The 14,223-nt window shown below is 43.1% G+C and overlaps 1 protein-coding gene across 2 annotated transcripts; it reads right to left on the bottom strand.

The window, feature by feature from the left end:
* Positions 1-645: 645 nt before the first annotated feature.
* Positions 646-13,652, bottom strand: LOC128907964 (L-threonine 3-dehydrogenase, mitochondrial). Of its 2 annotated transcripts, XM_054197418.1 has the most exons (10): positions 13,532-13,652; positions 12,084-12,203; positions 8,665-8,866; positions 8,263-8,305; positions 6,766-6,836; positions 5,838-5,987; positions 5,576-5,748; positions 4,515-4,605; positions 3,775-4,044; positions 646-3,582 (listed from the first exon to the last, which is right to left on the bottom strand). In XM_054197418.1, the coding sequence occupies exons 3-10, from the start codon at positions 8,846-8,848 to the stop codon at positions 3,443-3,445; spliced, it is 1,122 nt and encodes a 373-aa protein (XP_054053393.1). In that variant the 5' UTR covers positions 8,849-8,866; positions 12,084-12,203; positions 13,532-13,652; the 3' UTR covers positions 646-3,442. The 2 variants fall into 2 exon arrangements, with proteins under 2 accessions (XP_054053393.1, XP_054053394.1); XM_054197419.1 differs by lacking the exons at positions 12,084-12,203; positions 13,532-13,652 and adding an exon at positions 11,115-12,047.
* Positions 13,653-14,223: the final 571 nt, after the last annotated feature.

The following is a 14,223-nucleotide window of genomic DNA, read 5'->3' on the forward strand; positions in this document are numbered from 1 at the left end:
GGGCCAGAGGAGGCCCCGGAGATGCTGGGAGGGCTGGAGCCCCTCTGCTGGGAGAGTTGGGGGGGTTCAGCCTGGAGAAGAGAAGGTTCCACGGAGACCTTCCAGTATCTGAAGGGGGCCCTACAGGAAAGATAGGGAGCAACTCTTCATCAGGGACCGGAGCGATAGGACGAGGGGGGATGGTTTTAAACTGAAAGAGGAGAGATTTAGATGAGACATTAGGAAGAAATTCTTTGCTGTGAGGGTGGTGAGCCCCTGGCCCAGGTTGCCCAGAGAAGCTGTGGCTGCCCCATCCCTGGAGAGATTCAAGGCCAGGTTGGACGGGGCTTGGAGCAACCTGGGCTGGTGGGAGGTGTCCCTGCCCATGGCAGGGGGTTGGAACAAGATGATCTTTAAGGTCCCTTCCAACCCAAACCATTCTGTGATTCTACAAGCACAGCCCCTACACGTACCCAGTGGCTCGCTGAAGATTAAAAGGGTAACCGTGCTGTATCTGCTTGGGAGCAACTCTCTGCCACTGGAATAACCAGCAGAAATTTAAACATACAGACAGAAGTTTGGGAGTCACCGCACAGACTGGGGACCAGAGGGTGGCTCCTTCATCCCTGCTCTTGGGTGCTCTAAACAAAGACGACAAAACAGGGATAGGTCTGCATAGGATTTTATTAAAGTAGGTGTCAGCCACAACTTACAATATTTGAAAAAATATTCTTAACACCTTTTTTTTTTCCTGAATATGTAATTTAACAGCTACAATGCTCAGATGTCACGAGAGAAGTCTCTGCCCAGAAGTCAAACTTCAAACTGATAGCAAAAGTTAGACATTTTGTACCACATCAAGTTGGTTTAATACAGAAAATAGTGTAACATAGTTACAAGAGAAGTTAATGGGGAAGATATGAAAAAAATAAAGTACACGCATCATTGGTCACAGGTTGCAAACCAGAGTTTCAAACAGGACTCAAACCATGTAGACATCTCTGATCACATTCCCTATCGCCACCTTGTTACCTCCAAACAGCTCTCTATTGCAATATGATTTCTTTCAGACTTTGAAAAACAAGTTTCCTAACTGAAGTCAGCAATTTTTGGCAGAACACAACAAAAAAAACCTCCCAACTTTGTTCAAAAAAAGGTCTGAATTTCACCTTCACTGCAGCACCTTCTCCAACCCTTTTGTGCAATGTCACAACCACGGACAGTGTGTCTCAGACGAAAAGAACATTCTTGCTCTTCACTCGTTAATGAACAAGGGTGAGGGGAGCAGATCCCATGACACTGAGTGAAGAAATGGAGTGAGACCCGTCAACAACTCTTTATTTTACACGTCTCATGGAACAGCGGCAATGAGGAGTCCCCAGTGTCTGAATTAAGAGAGACTGGAATGGACAAGACACTTCAGCTCGTATTAAAGCCCTTGACCCGACGGCTCAGTGTAACAGTTTCCTAGGAGATGATCCAGGTTTTGGGAGGGCAGAGAACAAAACCTGAGCCAGTCTTTCCTTCGAGGGTACGAACGGAGGACCAACTTCGCTGGCCCATTGGGCCAAACATTACACTTGAACAATGTGATAGTTATAACAGCGGCCAAACTTTAAAAACCTGTCTTTGCAGAAACGTAAACAATATAAAAAAATATTTTAATAACAGGCCACAACCTTAGAGGTTTTTGAGCTTAAATACCTGGGAAAGGCATACTCTGCCAACAGATGAAACAGTAAGATACATACAAAACCAAGAGATACAAGTTTAATACAAGTTTAACAAATGTTTAAAATAACTGGGTTTCACCACAGAATCTTCATTTGAAGGTTACTTTTGTGAGAAAACATTCCCTGCAGCAGGTAGACTCCTTCACAAAGTGACAGAAATCTGGTCATGTCAGTTACCCACTTACTGAGGAAACACCGCAGGGTTACAGAGACCCTAACAGACTCGCAACTACCAAAGCGTCGTCACAGAAAACAGAGCAAACAAGCTGTAGGCAAAAAAAATACTTGAACGTGTTTGCCTACGCATGCTACTGGAGTATACAAGACCAAAAAACAAAGAAAAAAGATGGAGAGCTTCATATAGGGAATTTCCAGTCATTTTGAAAATGAACGATATTTTTTCTTTGAAAAAAAATAAAATCAAAGTTCCCAGATGCTGTTTCTTAAGGCATGCTATAGCTATAGTAGCCGATGGCTCAGATTCACATCCACAGAAACTGATATTTTACCTAAAATGGCTTTCCTGTCTCGCCAGTTTGTCATTTCTCAAAGTCTCCTAAGTAGCTTTTGAGTAGACATATCTTCCTTGCATGCACCTAAGACTCCCTTGTTAATCCCAGAATCTCCTGTGCACGAAACTCAACAAGCAGAACAGCCCTTAACTGTAGCTAGAAGATGGTTTCAGCTTCTGGATCCCTCTCTAAAGGATAAAAGCATACGACAGTTACACATAAACAGCACCTACAAAAAACGCTTACAGTGCACATGGAAAACGTAGTGAACATGAACAGATTTCAAAGGCTGACTTGACTCTACCATCAGGCTCCATCATCAGCCCACCTTTCAAACTTGCTCCAGGCAGTATACCCTCGCGCTAGCACGGCAAACAACTGGGATAACCAGAAGTAGCGCTAATGAACAATAAACCCATACCTGGGCACTGCCTTCTTGAAATCCACCCCCCATTCACATACACGGTAACAGCTCTTCGCGTTTCAGATCTACCTCCAAGGTTAAACTGAAGCACTTTGAAAGAACAAGCTTAGCTTGTAAACCCTGGGGTTTTTTAAAGCACAATGAGAATTCAAGTCCTATTCCTCTTCACATTTATAGGCATTATAAGAATAATGCTACTTTGTATGCCCTATGTATAGAAAAGTGTATGCTTATACAGCACTATATATATATATATAAATAGGAACTATCAACCAAAGTTTGATTTCAAACTAGAATTGCAACGACCCCTGCGATTTGGAAACAGGAAGTAGCTCTTCTGATCTCTCTTTGGTAAGCAAAGAGTAGAAAGGATCATATCTCACTACGATCTAACATCCTCCACCAGGAAAATGAAAAACCTACCATTAACTTTGCAGGATATGCCCAAAACACCAGGTCTGACAATATTGCCCCGTGTTGTTTGCCAAAGAAGAGGCAGGAATGATTGGAGAGTCATCAGCCAGGAGCAAGTGCTTCTTTTTGTTTGTTTTCTAGCTGCTTAAGCGTGAAAGTTCAAGAATTCTGTGTTTGTCAACAGTGCTGTGCTTGGAGACTGTACCAAATGATGTTGTTTATCTAATAGTACGTTCCAGCTACAGCATGTTTCTGCCCAGCTCTATCACTACTTATGAAAATTAATAATTGACATGCTTTAAGACTCAGAAAATTATAAACTAATTTAGCCATTTCTTCCTGGTCCTCTGTGGAAATCTGGAAACATCTTACGAAGTATTTCAGTTAGCTTGAGCAATCCTGGAGTCAGCCCCAAGGAAGCTGAACATCGTAGTCACCAACTCAGGGAGATCATAATCATGTTTCCAACCCCAATCTCTCCGGGCATTCCCATCATCAAAGTTCATCGGCCAACTGTCAGCTGCAGTGAAAAGAAAGAAGAAACACGGAGCGTGAGGTTTAAGAATTAAGATGTATCATCATTGGCCATTTGAAGTCCTAAAGCTGAATTTCAGACTTGAACCGTACAGGAGCAATTTGCAAGTGCCTAAAAAGAAAAGAAACTCTGTTTTGCCCTCAACATTTTTTTCATACCAAAGAAGCCGATACTAACCTATGGCCTGCCTGACTTTATCCACGTTGTAGGTCACCTGGAGTTCAGGAACGTGCTTCTGCACCTCTTGGGCCAGCTCCTCAGGAGTGAAGCTCATGGCACTGATGTTGTACGTCCTCATGCTCAGTGCCTCCGCAGGGGCCTCCATAACCTCTAGAGTGGCTTTCAGACAGTCATCAATATACATCATAGGGAGACGAGTGTCTGGCTTTAGGTTGCATTGGAATTTGCCGGTCTTTATGGCATCGTGGAAAATCTGGACAGCATAATCTGCAGAAAGGAACAATGGATGTGTGTACTCATCCGCCTCAATCTGTTGTTCACCTGATGACAGTCAGCAATCCTCAGACCACCCCCAAAGTCTCCTGTCTAGAGTCTAGCCGCAGAACTGTGTATTATTTGTGTTGTACAGCAGGAGTGTAAGTCATTCTGAACTATCCCGATGCTATTCTAGCATTTGCACCTTGCAACAAGACAGCAGAGTTTAAAACACTTTTAAAGGAAATGGTCTCAATGAGTGCAATTGATCCGAAGTCCCTCAGATACTGTTTAAATGTAAAGGCTACGGAATTATGCCCTAGGCTGGAGTGGACAAAAAGTATTGGTGTAACACTGTTAAAACACCAGCTCTACACTGATGCTCTACACGGATTAAATTTCTACAAACACGTTAAGAAGGACTGTACTGGTTTTTTGCTGTTCTTCCCTGCAATCCTGAGAAATACATGCAAGTCACTCACCAGTCGTTCCCCCACCAGGCTGAGAGTCGGCGGATATAATTCCTGGATACCTCAGGCAGCGGAAGTCTAGGCCATACCGGTAATGGTAGTACTACGGAGGGAAGAGAGAAACTTAGCTTTACGCATCAGAAGCAGGCCACACAACTCACTGATTTTTCACAGGACAAATCTGCCACAGGACAAACCTCCATTCTGTAACCGTCCCCTGACAGGGATGAAAGAAAAGGAACTACTGAACAGTCTCCATATTCCCTGCCAGGTAGCTCAGCTCTCTGCTTGCTCTTTTCTAGTTTTCTTCCACATCAGTAGATATGGATTGGTGTCTAATGTATGGTCTAGATCTAGTGTTCAGAAACTGAAAATTCCTAAGTTTGTGAGACATTTCAGGTTAATACAGTCTTCAGACCTGCCTTCATAAATTGGACTTCATTCCAATTCAGACTGTCCTTCATAAATTTCAAGCATGAGGAAACTCTATGTAAAAATATCAGCTTTAACAATGTTATTTTTCTAATAGTTTTTCTAAAAAAACTACAAAGCCAAGACAGAAGTTGTGCATGCACAGACTCCCGCAGCGTTGACTTCAGAGTCTTTTTTTTTTTGGGCAGGGGGCCAAAGTCATCAGTGTCTAGCACGCTTTCGCAAGGCTTTGTACACTGTCATTTATGCAATGCCATTCATACTGGCAGATGAGGCAGAGAGGCCAAAGTCAAATGAACCAGGGAAAGAAATTATATCGAAAGTTAGATGTTTGCCAGCTTCCCATTCTTTGTACTTTTTCCAACAAAACTCAAAAAGATAACCTCGTAACCCGGTTGAGTAACCTGGTCTAATGGGAGGTGTCCCTGCCCATGGAAGGGGGGTTGGAACTAGATGATCTTTAAGGTCCCTTCCAACCATTCCATAGTATTTTTCCTGAAGTGCTGCCTCAGACAACTATTGAGTACTAAAGCCTGAAGGAAAGAAAGAATGGGGAGAACACCACAGCAGTGAGGAATCTTATGAAAGCAATGAAGTTCTCCCAGAACTTTCATGAAATAAATAAGTTAATGAATTCTCACTTCTCCCATGAGCTCAGCGTGAACCTTGGAGACTCCGTAGATTGTCCTTGGTCTCTGAATGCAGAGATCAGGAGTTGGATCTCGAGGCGAGGTGGGTCCAAAGGCTCCAATAGTGCTTGGAACAAAGAGTCTCAAATTATGCTCAGCTGCAATATCCAGAACATTGTGTAAACCTGGAACAAACAACAGGATTTATCAGAACATACACTGCACTTTCTCAAGTCTCTGCAGGAGCCAGGAACTTGAAACCCTTGTCACATACCGGTAATATTTACAGCTCTGGCCAAAGGGACGTTTGCTTCTCCAACAGCACTGAGCAAAGCGCTGTAGTGGAAGAGCCAAGTTATCCGATTATTCACCACTATCTCACGTAAATTCTTGTAGTCCAAAATATCTGCGTAGATAAAAGGACCTAGAAGAAATGGAACCAGTAGGAAATTGAACGCCAGGATGAATGGATGTAAAGAAAAGTTCTATATGAAACTCAAATTGCTGCTTCTTGATCACACCTCTATTCAGGATTTGACTGCGTAGCAGAACACACACCTAACAGCAGTGGTCAATAAATTAGTAAATAAGCAGGAAAAATGAAGGGAAACTGCTACCTCTTCCTCAACAACAGTCTGATGCAAGAACTCCTGTTTTATCCAGCCAACAGCATGGAAACAGGGAACATGAACAGCTAGTGTACACTACTGCAATATCTAAATACATCATTAAACAGTAATGATGAAGAAAAACTTATACAAGTCTAATAAAAATAAAAGAATCCAAAAAACCTACTCTACATCCATCTTACCATAAAAATTGCCTGAGCACAGAAAAACAAAAATTTAATTTCTAACTTATTCCCTCCAGAAGAATAATGGAGATTTTTTTTTTTTTTTTTTTTTTTTTTAAAACAGCAGGAGCACAAGAGCCAAGCTCAACTTGACTCAAGTAACTATTCTGGTCAACAAGGTGGCAAAGACAGTGAAAAATACAAAAAAAAAATATTTGGAAAAAGGAAATAACTGACAGAAGAAATCAATGTCTTGGCAAGATTTCAAAGCAGGAAGGCATTATCCAGAAGTTTCGAACAGCAACTTGTGCAGTTTAATCCACGTATCAATTAAACAATGGTAATCAGTCTATCAATATCAGAGGTAGAGTCAAGAATTTTTTTTCCATATGCTCCCCCAGTCACTTACCGCTATAAAAAACATTATCTGCAGGCTTTCTAATGTCAGACAAGATCACATTGTTCTTTCCAAAGCGTTTCCTGTATAAAAATACCCACACAGTACAGTGAGTCCACAGTCTTCAAGATAATTCTTAAGTCGCTATGCTGCTATTTTGTTTAGCAGGAGCAATATTAGAACAACAATAATTTTCGCAATCAAATCAGTTGCTGCACTGAAAAACCCACCGGTCCCTTAAAAGTCAATGTAGCACCTTAGAAAATTATTAAACTACTTATAGTAACAGTGAAAGACTACATAGGGAGAGAGAAATCTTTTAGAAAATGAAAATACATTGAGAGGACCGACCTTCCTACCCTCTTCTTGCTGAAACTTTTACCCAGAGAGAATCTACTTCCCTGCACACAACAAAAAGCCACTGGTCTTGCTGTAACTGCAGATACTTTTATATCAAAGTAAATACAACTGAGTAATCTCTACCTTGTGCTTTTCTAATCAGCACAAGGCCATCATAGAGAGCAAGTCTGATGGCACTGGAGTACATTCCAGCCTTCCGTTATTGGGATGACTTTTCAACCTATCACAGAAATGGTACAAAACGGTCAAACTGCAATACGGTGTCGAATGCAGTGAGTCTGCTCATTTTTGGTCATAGTCCAAATCCTCTGCAACAAACACTGTCCATGTGTAAATGATGCTCTGGAGATGAGTAGGCGTGGATACAGACAATGATACGGACCAGGGAGAGCTCTCAAAGTATTTGACATTTCTTGAAAAGATACCATGAAAAAAATAAGGTAACTGTGTATGTTAATGTGTATGAGGGAACAGAAAGTAGCCAGAAGAAATTTATTTTCGATTTACACCTTTTGCTCCATCAGTTCATCTTTCACCAAATCATAAAAACTTAAGATCTGGTATCCTAACCTTTATTTTTGTTTGCCCTTTACTAAATATGGCACATTATTCCTGAAGCTACTTAACTGAAATTCTAAGAAAGATAAAAGTCAGCAGTTGCAAAGCCCAACAGCTGGGTAGTTAGCAAAGGACTATGTATTTTTTCAAGTGGATGTTTGCACTTTTTTCTCTTCTGTAGTACCTGCATAAAATCACAGCCTTTGTCTCTCTATTGAGCACTCAATCCAGCCTTATTTGGCTAGACCAAAAAAGAGAAAAGGAAAACTGGACACCGTTGGAGGACTGAGATTCTGAATACTTCCATTTAACTGGACGCAACCTGAACTCAGAGGATAGTCTCTTAGACAAAATTATGTTATTTTGGGAATTGTGACCAACGTACACACAGAAAGTACGTCAGCAAACCTAAACCAAGCCCTGGAGTAAAAAAAAAAAAAATAAATAGAAGAAGACCAAGAGGCATAAAAAGAATCTGCAATTGTCACTAGGAGTCTTTCAAAAACAGCTTTCCTGAAAATTAGTGCTTCTAAAAGTTACGGCTAAAGCTTGAATACGTCACTAGCAGTCAGACAACGAATCATGACATACCTCAGAAGCTTCGCAAGTCCCACTCCAAGCTGACCAAGACCACCTAAAAGGCAACACATAAGCGGCAAAAATCAGAGGAAAAGTGATCTCAAAATACAGATTTCCATTATTATACATATCACACCAGGACCGAGTACTATTTTTCTCAGCGAGTCAGAAAGCTTCTATATTTTTCTCAAGAAAAACCCAACGAACTGGGTTTAGTAAATTTATGGAATAAAAATAGTAGGAAAGATCACACGGGACTCTGATCTTATCACTACTAAGGGGAAAGTCATCACAATTCCAGAATATATTGAGTATTTTTGCTTCCAGTATTACGCTCAGCGGGGAGGGAGGAGGGGAGTGGGGGACTCGACTGAGAAGCCGGAGCAGGAATACAGTTACGACAGGAATGCTGACCTGTAATTAGCACCCGAGGATGATCAGACTCGGAAAAAGAAACCGAGTGAAAGCTAGCATCGGAGGCCACCTGGCGGGGTGAGACTCCAATACATCGAACAGGCACGATGGAAATCCCACATCCACAACCAGAGCTCTGTAGCAGCTGGCTGACAGCTCTGCTCACGTTTTTGACAATTGGCATCTTCCTCTTTCAAATATCCTGTGAGAACAAGAGAAAAAGATTAGTCATAAATGACTCAACCGCATTAAACAGTTTAAACACTCCCTTAGAAAACTCTGAAGAGTTTCAGAGAAGTGTGATGCAATCCAAGTCCTAGCTGATGTGCCAACTGAGTGCCACGTCTACTAGAAACAGCCCGTGAAGTAACATGAACGGAGGTAATGTATTCACCGCAGTGAGCTCAATATCCACAGCCCCTGCACAGACTCCAGTATAACTAACAGTGAGAATCTAGTTCAAGTTTAAGCCTTTTTAAAACAGTCACTAGTAACCACGGTTTCAAGCGCAAAAGACAACAAATACAGAATTCAGCAAGTTCAGCTGCTGTGACTTCACAGCGTCACCGCAGCTCCTTCTGAGTGAAAGTTTTGTAGGCTGCCATGAATAAGCAGCCCTTCTTAGTATTTCATCAGCAAGATACAGCTAAGCCAATAGAGGCAGCAGTAAATCTCTTTAGAGCGCTGCTTTGCTCAAACTTAATAAGCATGACGGACAGTACCCAGGAAGTGAACAAAGGAGAAGCAGTATTTACCCAGGACTCGTGAAAATCTCCCAACTACTTCACACACACAAAAAATACATGATTTGCTCATAATAACACATTGCAAAAATATCCCTAAGTTACCCCGAGCTACGTGCAACTTTGATTTTCTTTCTCTCCAAATCTTTCACATTGGGGAAGGAAATGGAGAACTCTTAACGTGCAGTCATTTAAATTCTTCCTTATCCCCCTTCAAACAACTTTTAACTCTCTCTCCCAATGTGACAGAATGAGTAAGTTTAAAACACGTTTAAAACTGCTTGAGATTACTCTGTCAATTCCTTTCTCATATGTGTTCTTGTGGCACACATTATAAAAAGGAGACGCAGGAAGAAGGAAGGCCACAACAAGAAATTACATCAGCTAATTGCCACAGATGAATTCCAGCACTACCAATTCTTGCATGCGTAGAAAAGCAAACAAGTAATTAACGTGGGTGTTCTTTTCACCTACAGCAACACATAAGACTGAGAATTTTCTGATACTTCAGGGAGTCCTGCTATTTAAATACAGAAGACTTGCTAAACTACCTATCACCTGCTTAATATGATACCTCCCCCAAAAACGTGCATTATTAAAAAGCACATTTGCATATTTAAACTGCTCAAAGAGCCTTATTCTGAGATGCATCTCTCACTGCCCCCCCCCCCTTAGACTTATTTGCTCACTTGTTTATTGCCTTGAGAAGCACGGTCAATTAGTATCCTGATGAATTAGCCAAGCCTCTGCTGCACCTCACAGCCATAAACCCATTAGAGGGATCAGTCTCCCTGATTACAGGCTTCATCTATTAAAGCTGTATCTCTCCTGTCACAGCGCTAGAGCAAACAAGCTATTCCTTGAGCACTGAAAGGGAAGAAGCCCCATTTCCTGAGGACTCCCCCTCAGAGGTAACTAACTGCTATCTAAGAGGTTATGACATCTCTCTCCTATCTAGATTTTCTAGCGTTGATTAGTACAATCCAGCTTATATTGCTGATGGGCCACGAAGATGATAAAGGGACTGGAGCATCTCTCCTATGAGGAAACGCTGAGAGAGCTGGGACTGTTCAGCCTGGAGAAAAGGCTCGGGGGGGGGGATATTATCGAAATATAAAAATACCTGAAGGGAGGGTGCAAAAAGGACAGAACGAGGCTCTGTTCAGTGGTGCCCAGGACCAGAGGCCATGGGCACACACTGAAACACAAGAGGTTCCCTCTAAACATCAGGAAACACTTTTTTTGCTGTGAGGGTCACCAAGCGCTGGCACAGGTTACCTAGGGAGACCGTGGAGTCTCCATCCTTGGAGATATTCAAAAGCCATCTGGACATGGTCCTGGGCAACTGTCTCTGGGCAGCCTGCTTGAGCAGGGGGGTTGGACCAGATGACTCAATCACAACCATTCTCTGATGCTCAGCCAAGGCACTAATGAGATTTCTCTCCCCTGCAAGCCCACCTTCACAAAACAGACACGTTCCTGCTATTTTTGAGACTCAGTCCTTGTCAAGCTTACTGGAAATGAGCCAAAAATAGTTAGGGGTGCAGGAGAAGGTGGCAGCAGGCTGACATACCCAGACTGTTCAATCTCATAAGACACATTTCTCCCTAGGAAACTAACATAAGAGTGTTAAAGAGCAGCATTAGCCCTTTAAAGAGCCATGATAATCCCCTCTTGTTTCAGAATGGGATAATAAACAACACTTACAGCACTACGAGAGTCTCACTGGTCTCTGTTGCAGAAAATTTCCCCTTAAAGAACCTGAAAAGGCATTTTGAGTTCTATAAATAAAGTACATACTAAAGTTAGTTGCTACTAAAAATGCCACACTAGGATCAGATTGGTTTCCCACCTACCAGACTGGTTTCTCCAAAACGCACCTGGAGTGAAACCACAGAGCCATAAACTGGGAAATTACTTGCAAGTCTAGGCTGACTCAAAAGAACAGTAAACACACTTTATACCAGACACTGAAAACACCCTGGCTCCCCAAACAGTGCAGCTGCATGCAAAAATCCCACCTACAACATGCATTTATTTCTGTTTCAAACATGAAGGGGGGGGGGGGGGGGAAATGGTGTAACTAGCTATTAAATTCTAGAAGTTGCCAGCAAGTGCACGGATATATAAAGAAATTAATAGCACCCCTTCAAAACACTTCCCCAACCCAACCATGAGAAACAGCTAGCCCCAACACAGTCATTAACTCACAAAAGCACCCTGGACAGTAAAGCTCATTTTGCTAGATCAAATATTCCCATTTTAAATAACTTCAAGGAGTTGCTAACAGCTCTCAACACAAGAAGTATTCATTTAAGTGGCATTAAAAAAAACCCTAATTTTTTTGATAGGTTTCTCTTTCTTACTGTCCCAAAGAGGAATGAATACTCCTGTTCTGTTAGGAACTGGAGAGAAAAGAGAATAAAATATATTTTCAACACCCCCCCCCCCCCCCCCATATAAACTTCTGACGTGTTTCTCAGACACTGGTTTAACTCCTTGACTCAAACCGGTATTAGAAACTAGCTCTTTTGTTTTCTAGATCAAGTAAAATAAGGAAGTTTTATCCTGAAACATAGAAGTTGTTTCCCCCACCCCACTGATTTAAATTAACAACCCACACTAATTTCAAGGATTAGGCAATACACACTCGCATTTTTCCTCTTCTGTACTCACCTGTCCCTCAGTCCCTCAGCTCGGTGACAGAGCAGAAGCAGGGCGGTGTGGCAATTTATAGGACACTGCCTCTTCTGAAAGCCAATCAAAACGTGACAGAAAGTAGGAGTTGTCCCACACCTTAAAAAAAAAAAAAAAAAAAAAAAAAAAAGAGAGAGAGAGAGAAAGCAAGCGCTTGAGAGCAGCAGCAGCCAGGGATATCACTTCGTTACCATTTGCTTGCTTTTGAAATGTCTGTAACTTTGTGATAGGCAGAGGACTCCGAAGGTATGCAAGCAGCTCCTTTTACTAACAGAACCACACAACCTAAGGGTCATCTCCAAAGGACAGGTTTTAAACTTAATTGGTTGCGGTGCAAAGGATTAGTGCAAAGCAAACACATGTCCAAATGTAAAGCAATAATCTCCCTCGGATAGCAGGAAATTTCTGAGTTCTGTAAGAAGATTAGAGCGCGGGGGGGGGGGGGGGGGAAGAAAGAGGTTCATAAAATGACATTTAGCAAATTAACTGCCAGCTGCTGTTGCAAGATTTCCAAAGTGTTATATAAGCAGCAAGCACCTGTTGCTCACATAAGAGACAAAACCACGTTTATAGAACCTAGTAGTTTCTTATGTATTGGTTATTAATAGAACATTGTGGTGATAAGAAAGATAAGAAACTCATGGGTTTGGTCTGGAAAATCCCACAGCAGTAAGCTTCAAAAAAAAAAAATGGGGAAAGAGGGAGGGGAAGAGATGTCAGAACCAAACCCTAACGTCCCCCAGAATTTCTGGGGGCTGCCACAGCTGCTAAGCTCCTCCACAGAGCTAACAAAAGTAGCCCAAAACTTGCTTCTTCCAAAGAAAGTTAAGATACTCCCTAGAGCACAGGATCTTGCAGATTCCCAACCACGAGTACTTTCAAAACAGCCAACAGCCTTAGGCACATGGTCCACCCCAACGCACTAAACTCCAAGCTGTTTTTCTCAACTCACTTTTGTCTCCAAAAATACACAGTTTCTGCTTCAGACCCGAAGGGCTTAGGCATTGGAAAGCTCCTCTACTGTTTTCCAACTGTATCAAGAAGAGCTTGAGTGAAAAGATACTGCCTGCCCTGGGCATCCAGAAGATGAAGCACATGCCACCATGCCTATCCCATGGGAATGTTTTACTCCCTGGTGCCCACATGCTGCCAACTGGATAATCCATTGGATCACCACATTTGGGAGTGTTCAAGCTGCAATAATTAGGGAGTACTCCCAGCTCAACCAACACTTCACGCAGCCCAGATAGCTGGAAAGACCAAAGCCAACCCTGTTGCGATTTCCTCCGGTTCAGAGAGTCCTGAGGTGGGGTAAGGGGACCCTGCATCCCTCCCTGCATCCCCTGCCCCATGGTGGATGTGCCAGGGCAGGGCAGAGGGGTGGCTGGGCTTGTGCTCTTCTCTCTGGCAGGCAGCTGTTGGCTCACCTCAGTTAAAATAACCTTGACATGCACGGACAACCTCCATGGCGCATTTTTCAGAGGTGACGCACGACGGCAGGACCATGCCGTAACCCCTCGCAAAGCCCTGCCAAGAAACGACGTCAGCCTGAAACACAACCAAAAAAAAAAAAAAAAAAGAAATAGTCAGATTACAGTAGCTACCAACCAGCAGCATGCTCTTGGAGCTGGTAAGGAAAGATCTACTTTACACCGGGCCCCCCCCTAGATGAAGCAAAGAGGATGGTGTGAGTTACGGGTGTGAAGAAAACCAGTGTAAGCCCATTCCAGGTCACCGGTGAGACAGAAAAAGGCGAAGAAAAGGCCCCTCAAGAGGAAGAGGACCAAGAAAGGACTTGAAGAGGAAAAGGGCTAGGAACAGGCCTGAAAAGGACCAAGAAAGGGCTTCAAGAGGAAAGGGGCCAAGAACGGGCTTCAAGAGGGCCAAGAAATGGCTTCGAGAGGAAAAGGGCCAAGAAAGGGCCTGAAAAGGGCCAAGAAAGGGCCTGAAGAGGAAAAGGCTTTGCCGACCAAAGTGCCGCTCCCTCCCCGGCGCCACAGACGGAGGGTTGGGGCGGGGGACGGACGGACGGCTGCTTCACCTCGCCTCCCCGGCGCTGAGGGGCCGCAGGGCGGGAAGCGCCGCCCGCCTCCCCTCAGGCGAGTGGCCGTTAGGACCG

Source organism: Rissa tridactyla, chromosome 3 (assembly GCF_028500815.1).
Source record: "Rissa tridactyla isolate bRisTri1 chromosome 3, bRisTri1.patW.cur.20221130, whole genome shotgun sequence".
In the NCBI taxonomy this organism is placed as follows: domain Eukaryota; kingdom Metazoa; phylum Chordata; class Aves; order Charadriiformes; family Laridae; genus Rissa; species Rissa tridactyla.

Bases quoted from the DNA above. Each gene is read 5' to 3' on its own strand.
- LOC128907964 (XM_054197418.1), bottom strand. From the start codon at position 8,848: ATGCCAATTGTCAAAAACGTGAGCAGAGCTGTCAGCCAGCTGCTACAG. The intron at 6,837-8,262 runs GTATGTCATGAT...ATTTTTATACAG, and splicing joins GGACTTGCGAAGCTTCTGAG to GAAACGCTTTGGAAAGAACA. The intron at 4,045-4,514 runs GTGAGTGACTTG...TCCTTTCTGCAG, and splicing joins GCCTGGTGGGGGAACGACTG to ATTATGCTGTCCAGATTTTC.